Here is a 9413-nt window from a genome sequence, read left to right as displayed (position 1 = left end):
GATTTTGAAAACAAAATTTTCAAATTCCAAAACTAGCTTTATACTTGTTTTTGGCCCAAGATATTACCTTTTAATTTTTTAACAATTTCAAAAATTACCCCAAATTTTTATATTTTATAAAAATGCGTACCATATATTATGACCCAACTAATCCACCAGCTAATTACTGTAATTTTTTTGGGGGACCGATGGATCTTGTAATATTATTGTAATTTGACGAATTATAATAGTTAGTGATTGTGTTATTAGCAATTGATATTAAAATATCAGGTTACTGTTTTAGGATAGTGTATTATTTAGTTCATTATAAAAATAATAATTTTATGCCAAACTTATCTATGTTCAGGACTATGGTTGTAATAATGATAATGAATGATATCGATGAAGGTTTTGCATATACAAGATTAGCATGTGTGTTTGTTTGGTATTGTTGGGTATTTTTAATAGGTTTTTTAACTTATAGGTACAACCGTATAAGTCATGTTTCATATTCTTTTTTTTTAAAAAAAAATAAATAAATATATATATATATTGAAAAATTATGTCCAACCAGATTTTCATCATCAAATCAAACTTTACCCCAATCAAATTTTTTAAAGTTGTTTGAATGATTTTTATATTATTCTTTTTGGTCCTTTGGATAAATGTATACATTCTTTTTTGAACTCTTTGTCCAATACAGCTGCAAAACTGTGTCACGTAAAACGAAGTGAATTAAATCATACACTTGTGTAGCTCAGCAATAATGAGAAAGCTGCAAGATATATCCATTAGTACTTTGGTAGTTCCATTTCTAGCTAATATATAAAGGCCAGCCAGAATGTGCTTGTTATTTTAACCTCGTAGAGTCGCTGTTCAGTCTCTATCATGATCTTATTGTAAAACTATTTAATGCATTCAATAAAAATAATTCTTTACCATTTATTTGTACCATAACAATAAAAGGAGCTGTTTAATCTACTGTTTTGCCCTCCTAAATCGCCCAGCCTGTCTTAAATTCGGACAAAATATAGTAGTAGAACAATGGTTTAATGCACCCTTTGGTTATTTTTTGATATAATCAACATGAAAAGTACAACATCAACAACAACATAAGCGGGGTCTCTGGGAGGATAGTGCGTATATACACATACCTTATCCTACTTTGAGAAGGTAAAGAGGATGTTGTCGATGTTACTCCTATTTGCTTTCAAAAGAACCGAGTCACCCAAATATAGGAGCACACAATCATCATTACTGCTACTAAGCCATGGACCTTAAGAATAATTAAAGCAACTCTTACCCACCTTCAGAGAATCCTAGGAGAGTTTTAACAGAGTATTGTGTCATCCAAAACAAGTTAAAAAAGATATGCCAAACAGAATGAGGGAATTAACATTCAATGAGCTAATAAACCTCATATGTAAGTAAATTTTCAGGCCTCTGCTGGGAAAGACAGCCTTTATTACCCGAGTAAATAAGTTTATCATACAGAATTAAATTAGAATACATAAGACTGAGCTATTTTTAAAAATGAATGGTGACTTTGGCTTCTGACGCTCGAAAAACAGAAGCCATAGATGTATCAGATAAAAGGTTAAGCTGGGGAGAGCGCGTTGCACAATGATTTGTATGCAGTGACACAAGATTTGAATTTCTCTTCTGCTGCTGCCTGCACAAATGCAATGACTTACCTTGTGAAGACTCTTGAGAATACGATAATCAGTAGCTAAATCTTAGAACAGAATAATAAAGTTCCGATACACAGGCATTCACACCGAAAAAGAAGGATACACTAATGCATTGCGCTTTAGAAGATAAATCTTTAGTACAAAGCAAGTTACATCTGTAATTGGCAGTCTTCTACTTCCTCCTCCCGTCCCTCCCTCTGGCTTGCACTCGCAAATATGTTGAACATGCCAATAGTTAATTTCAGTTTTTAGATGAGTGAATTCATTCTGGACTAGAAATGCCTCGGGACAGACAACCATGCTAATGCCTCTGTTCAGATGTCTGAACCTGGTTCTTTCACGAAACTAATGTGACATCGGAATGAACTCCATAGCTCACTCTCACCACAATTAAGACCAAAGAACAACAAACTAACAATCTTTCCAGATTGCCTTTTACAAGGTAAATACACAAACAGCAACACTGTGCCAAATAGCTGCTATATATGTTGCTTCAAATTCATGACATGTTTCTCTCTCAATGAATCCAACTAACAGATGATGCATTGCTTGAAACTAAAGGTAGCAGGAATCCCTCTATGGATCACCCTTGTCACATTTGCATTAATAACAAAATCAACGATTCATCTAGCAACGGTTTCTACAAGCCAGATCCATGAACACACTTCAGTATATTTCCTTTGGACCTCCTATGAAATGCTCCTCTTTAATAAACACTAGAAGAATATAACTGGTTCGTACAAGGATAAGTTTATCGCATAAGAGGACAAACAAAGGAATTATATAACTAGAAGCTGACCTGTGAAGGTCCTTGATGTTTATCAGGATGCCACTTCAAAGCTGATAAACGGAAACTGCAAGGAAGGTCATAATGTCTCACATAAGTCTTCCATATATCTTGAGTATGGACTATGAAGAGCACAAAACTTTCAGAACTTACGCATTCTTGACATCCTCAATCTTCAGAGGACCTTTTGGGGGCAAACCGAGAATTGTTCTTTCAGAGTAAGAACCTGCATTTAAGGATCCATAATTGGATTCCCGCTCAGTCTCATGTTCAGTTTCATTATCCCATCTGCAATGCCTTCTTTCTGACCAGTCTGTTTCTTGTCTTCTGGAAAATAGGTCTTCAAAAGCAGATGATTTACCAGGCTTAAAAGACCAAGTGTACCACTTATTACCAAAAGTTGCTTGAAATACTGTTTCAGGATATTCATTAAAGTCTTCATCTAAACTCCGTTTCTTCATTTTTCCTAAAAAGAATAATTAACAGGTCAATAAATACCTACATCCTTTCGTAAATTAGTTCTCACCTGCGTATCACCATCAGTCATGTAAAGATAGTAGAGACTAACAATAAGAAAGCTTTTTGACAAGTCAAATTTCCATCTTTTCTTTAAAGAAGTACAAATACAAATGTTACATTGAGCAGCTCAAAGTCTTGCAATACAACTCCTACATGGAAAAAATGTAAATCAAGGCAGGACCATCCTATTTTATGCAGCACTATAGCAGCCAACCCAAAGCCAATAAGCCATTTTTTATTTGGAAGACGAGTACAACATTTAATTCGAAAGGCATGGTTTTCAGTATGTCTATTCATAGGAACCCCACTAGTCCAGCTAGCAAGTGAGCAGTAAAGGAGCTTTAGGAAATACTATCCCAGCTCCAAACAAGGAGGGCCTAACAAATTAGGACGAACCACCAAAATCCAATAGGAATATATGTTTTAGTTCATCTGGAATTTCAGAATCTTTAGAAGGGGCCAAAAAAAGTTGAAACACAATGATATTTATCACAGGGAGACATACGAATTTTCATTAGACAGTGCTAGTCAAAGCAGAGAAGCTAATAGTGAAATGAGAGTACAAGCTTACGCATCCTTCTCCTTATGCGATCCCTACGACGAGCAGCAGACTTAAATTGACTTTTCTTCTCTGAACGGTCATCCCGATCCACATCCCATCTATCATTTATTGCTGAAGATTCATTCTAGTAAATTGTTCAACAAGAAAATAGCAACCATAAGTATAACAATTTTAAGGTAAAGTAAAGTAAAATGAGAATAGATCTAATATAGATAGTGTACTTGCATGCAATTGATCAGGTACTAAAGTTCAGAAGCGGAACACATCATACCATGTAGGATTTAAGCCAAAAAAGTGGACATTCATGCCTTGGACCACAGAGGAAGTTACACCAGTACACTAAAGTCGACCAGAACTTACCATGAACACAGAAAAGATGCATTGGGGTAGAAAGACAAAGCAATAGAGAACTAAGAGAAAGTATACGCGGGATGAGGTATAAGCGAACATTTCATCATTGCTTATATATTATCCATCTTTTCCTTCTATATACTCGGTGATTCATCTTACTAAACTGAACTTGTTTTATCCTCATTAGACCTTGAGACTCTTTTCCTTTGATCATTGTATGGGTAAATGTTAAAATTGCACAAATAAGGAGTTCCCCAATATATCTTCCTTTAATCCTCCTAAGGAGATAACTTATTCACTTCAAAGCTGACACGTGACAAGTGAGGATCCTAGATGAAAGACTAAAGTTTCTGTGGTTGATTAGCAGAGGTTCTTACATTACATGAACAGAGACTTCAAGCGTCACATTCAGAAGCAGACATAAAGCAGTTTTTTCTTGGGTTGGGGGTGGGGGTGGGGGGATGCTGATAAGTTGTAGAAGAAGAAAAGAATAGCTCTCGAGCTTCCCTGCAGTTCATTCCGTAAGTTAGTATTTTCATGGGGATTATTGGAAAGAGAATCTTTCTTTAGTTGATTCTCTCAGTTGACTTTTTCCTTTGGTTCACTTTTTGGAGGAACTGGTTCCTTGCTTCCCAATGTGGGTAGTAACTGTTTCTTTTGTACACCAGTGCACATGGGAATGCAACCTTGGTGATAATCTAATAATATCACCTTTTATCTATCAAAACAATACAATCAACAGCCTGAAACTTTTCGTAAAAGATGGAATACATAGAAACTCCAATTGGGGAAGCAGATAAAGGAGGGAACAAGAAGCAGAAGAATAGCCGAACTAATCTTCAGTATTCCAATATACAAAAATGACCTTGCATTCAATGATTAAGGTGTGTAGCAATCTAGGATGTATTCATGTCTTTTTGGAAGATGTTGTCCTTGATAAATATGTAGTGTTTGGTTATTGTCATATGCTAAGTTTCAACCAAAAAAAAAAAAGAAAACAGACACCAAAGGGGAAAATGAGAGTGTAAGTCGTACCATATGAAAATATTTCAACTCTTACTTCATATCACTTACTTCAAATACCAAGTAAATATTACTGTCAACCTTCAATACTCAAAACGATTACCCGGAATGACACCCCGTACCACTTCTATTATTGTCTCAGGTCACCTACCTTATGTCCAACCAAACATCGGAAAACAATTCAGAAAACAAACTAATACAAAGAAATTATTTTAAAGGAAAAGCATTTAATATCACTCCATAATAGTATCAGTTGATGTGTTATGACTAAGATTAAGATTTGCCTCATCAACAACAACAACAACAATAACCCAGTATAATCCCACTAGTGGGGTCTTGGGAGGGTAGTTTGTACGCAGACCTTACCCCTACCATAGGGTAGAGAGGCTATTTCCGATAGACCCTCGGCTCCCTCCCTCCAAGAACTCCCCACCTTGCTCGTGGGGTGACTCGAACTCACAACCTCTTGGTTGGAAGTGGAGGGTGCTCACCACTAGAGCAACCCACTCTTGTCTAAGATTTGCCTCATCTGTGAAAGGAAAAAAGATTAATATTCACCTCAAAAGAGCTTTCTGATGCCCCATAAAAGAGAAGATTTTTCAAAGCTTTTTTTGAGTCAGCACGCTTTTGACGTGTTGCATATCTGATATAATTCTGAAAAATAAAGTAAACGTAAGATGATTAATAAGCAAAAAAGGAGGTTGATAGATATATAACATGGAAGAAAAAGAAATGAACAGGAACGTATCTAACTGACCAGAGAAGAGTAAGGAAAATCACTCACGAGGATATAGCTAATCCTAAGAAATTTCACTCCCTATACTACTGGAAACTGGTAAAGATATTTACCTTCGTTGGCTGCTGATTTCCTCTAAACTCCTGCAGGAACAATTTATGAACGTCATATACACAAACTGTAGAAAAATATTGCTTGAAATTTAAAGTAACAGGCATGTGAAATTCATTGTGAATGAGAAGAGAATGCTAAACCTGAGTTCAGAAACACAATAAATTCCTAATATATACCGGACTCGATGAACAGGCATATTGAAACTTTTCTTTGGGGATAAGGGAGTGTATTGACACTTAATATACAAGCAAATATAGAAAAACACCACCTCCGCCCCATTCCCAAACAAAGGAAACATAAAGGGGAGGAAATATACTCCATTCTTGGTGGAATTTTAAGCAAATATTTTCTAAAGAGCGATTGACTTGATGCACGTCTCTAATTTCTATTGATACATTCCGCAGAGTAGAGTTATACTACACCAAAGAAGATGAAATCCTTATCCAAGTTATGGAAGCATAAAAAGACTCTTGATAATTAATATAACAAGCATTCTAGTTTAACCATTCTAAAGAGTAATAAACTGATATCTAATGATTTTATTTATCTCATCTCTTGTAATTTGAAGATTACACAATGTGCAAAAACCTTTTTTGTACTATGTTGAGGTAGATTTTTTTATTTTTTTTATTCTCCACTTCAATTTATAAATTACATACACTTTTCATACATCACCTAATACTAACACTCCCGTGCCGCCAGCCATGAAACTGGGAATAGAATATGACTTATACCTTTGATTTCTTGACCAATTCCTGCTTTCAGATAATGAACTGACCCCAGGAGATGGGTAAACAGTCTAAACAGATACGACAATTTAAGTGGGAGAATGCAAAGACAGGTGATGAGTATATCTCTGCTATGCATTATTGGCTGAGCAATTATAGTGACTTAGGTGAGGTGACATCATTCAGTGTCCTCCGAAAATTCATCACTACTGGAAGAAATTGAAAGAAAATTGTGAGCAAGCCTCAATGTGTTTATAACGGACCTCTTTTGCACCAATAAAGGGAGTGAAGAGTTCCTATTAACCAAAAGGATAAGATTATCTAGACCACGATAAATTGACAGCATAAGCCTTGTTGACTTAAGAGAAGGCATATTGGCTGATTACCATCTCCAAGGCCTCTTCCTTTGTGGTATACAGAGAATACTATGGAATATCAAAAATATTTCTTAATTTGAAGCGATACAATTTATACAGGTGGCCGTGGAAACAGCCTCTTGCAAAAATGCAGGGTAAGGCTGCGTATGATAGACCCTTGTGGTCCGGCCCTTCCCCGGAACCCGCGCATAGCGGGAGCTTAGTGCACCGGGCTGCCCTTTTTTACAATTTATACATGTGCTTAGACCTCCATATCTTTGCTCTCAGGTAGAGGTGCTTCAGTCTGTTGGTGCGAGGAATAGAATCAGACAACTATTATCTATAAGAAAATCAACTAGAGCCAACTTGGTAAGAGTTTTGGTGGCTAACTGGTGTGGGTGTAAAGCCACTAAAGATGAGTGGAGACTGGAAGGGGGCAAATGTAGCACGTCAAATTGCTGAACTATTTCAAATTTATTTAACTACTTTTAGAGATGAAGGTTTCAGTCTCTGCTGAAGTCATTTCAAAAGAACATGTTGAAGACAGGAAAAACTTAGTTAACTGATTCCACCACAAGCTGTTAACTCTCGAGTCATCATAGGATACCTTCACATGAAATAAGATTGCTTATTTCCTAGCTCTAAACCTGTTAAGAGGTAAAAGCTTATGCGCTCTCCAAAACTTTTGAAGAGTATAGGTGATCCACATAAGAAATAAACTATTGTACACATGCAGAACACACAGACTGAAGAAGTTACCATATCTTGCAAATGAAAATTTATAAGCATGAATGCCATTGTCCGCAAAAGTGCTGATACAATGAAATTAATCGCCATGAAATCTCACTTTGTCATATAATTTTAGCATAAGCAAAAATAATGCAGTGAAGCTATTCTAAATGACCTCAAGCACCTCTTGAGAGTGATACTTGCACTTCCCCGACGAAATAATTGCAAAATGTACATACTATTGAACCCCAAATAAGATTGCACGAATTCACAAGACCAGTTATTCCCTCTTCATATGAACAGGGACAAGGTAGAGATGACTGAAGCTCTTGCAAACTAATCCTCTTCTATTATATAATTCATCAACATTGAGCTACTGATTAACAGAAAAAAAAACAGCTTCCAACACAACAATTAAAAAAGCAAAAAGCTAATCTCTTTTCAGTATTTATATCTCCTTTTCTCAATCCAGGATTCATTACTCAACTAGCAAGTACTTTGACTAACAATGGAAAAGGAAAAAAACATACTATCTTCTCTCACATTTTACTCCAATTATAGCAGGTTCAATCAATAATCTAAAACAACTTTTTTATGCAGCTACAAAAAAAATGAAATAAACAAATACTGATGCAGCTAAAACCAAAAAGGAATTTACTTCTGTAGCTACAACAATCAAAGATCAAACCTTTTTTCCATTAGTGTGTCATATCTTAATTAAACATCAATTACAGAATAAGTGATATTGTCCAAAAAAGCAGAATTTAGTTTCTGACCAAAGTCTATTACGGAAAAAATAGGAAAAGAAAAAGAACTCACAGAATTCCACTTAGTTTTCCATTTCTCGGAGCAAAATGATGTAGAATGGAAAGAAGCCAAATGGGTATTTGTTGATTGTGTAGAAGTTACAACTTTTGTGGAATGAATAAGTGCATTCTTTAGGATCAAAACGTTACGCCATCTGGGTATTACTTGCATTTTCTTGAAATGGCAGAGGTATTTTGAAAACGACCCAAAATTAAATGTAAAAAAAGGTAAAAGAATGAGCTTTCTGAATATTTTTGTACAAGAATATATATATAATGGTGCTTTTAGTTGCTTGCAAGTGAAAGACTACGAGGAAGGACGGAGCTGTTTTTGGGGAAAACAATGTAGGATACACAACATCGGACCCCGTTTGACGCTTTACCTTTTGTTAGGGAAGAAGTATGGGCTCGCTCTTTGGGCTTTGCTCATTGGGCTTTCAGTTCTGCGCGCGAAGAAATTTGGGTGTAGGCCTGGCAAGCGGGCCGGTCCAGGCCCGGGACCGCGGGCCAAATGGGCCAAACGGCTAAACGGGCCAGGACCGTTTGGTCCGGTTTTAGCGGGCCTAGTTCGGTCTTGTGGGCCGGTCCTATGATTTGGCCCGTCAGGCCCGGTACCGTTTTGGCCCGCCAGGGCCCCTTAGCGGGCCCAACGGCTAATTTTAAATATAAAAAAAAAAAAAAAACGTTGGACTGTAAAACTCATTTATGAAATTTGTAAGAGATACCATGTAAATTAATATGTAACTTGTATTTTGGCACATCTTGATTAGTTTCTTTTTCTTCTCAATGGTAGTATTAGCACCTTGTTGTGCTCATTCCATAGGAGGGAGGAAGACTAAGAAAGATATTGCCATAATTTTTAATGCTATAATAAAAATATAACGCATTGATTTGAATATCTCTTTACAATATTTTTGTTCTTTTATATCTTAAGCTATACATATAGTATAATATAATATAGTATACATATATATATATTCTATACTATATATACATCTCATAAGATATATAAACTATATTCGATATACTATA

At 35.9% G+C, this 9413-nt stretch overlaps 1 protein-coding gene across 1 annotated transcript; it reads right to left on the bottom strand.

The window, feature by feature from the left end:
• Window positions 1–1423: 1423 nt before the first annotated feature.
• On the bottom strand, window positions 1424–8740 carry LOC104085536 (uncharacterized). Its single transcript, XM_009589591.4, has 7 exons — window positions 8395–8740; window positions 5762–5791; window positions 5471–5566; window positions 3548–3662; window positions 2611–2923; window positions 2470–2524; window positions 1424–1651 (listed from the first exon to the last, which is right to left on the bottom strand). The coding sequence occupies exons 1-7, from the start codon at window positions 8551–8553 to the stop codon at window positions 1577–1579; spliced, it is 843 nt and encodes a 280-aa protein (XP_009587886.1). The 5' UTR covers window positions 8554–8740; the 3' UTR covers window positions 1424–1576.
• Between the last annotated feature and the right edge of the window lie 673 nt (window positions 8741–9413).

Source organism: Nicotiana tomentosiformis, chromosome 5 (genome assembly GCF_000390325.3).
Source record: "Nicotiana tomentosiformis chromosome 5, ASM39032v3, whole genome shotgun sequence".
NCBI classification, from domain to species: Eukaryota; Viridiplantae; Streptophyta; class Magnoliopsida; order Solanales; family Solanaceae; genus Nicotiana; species Nicotiana tomentosiformis.
The sequence above is the reverse complement of the archived record's forward strand: the minus strand, read 5'-3'. Positions and strand labels throughout refer to the sequence as shown.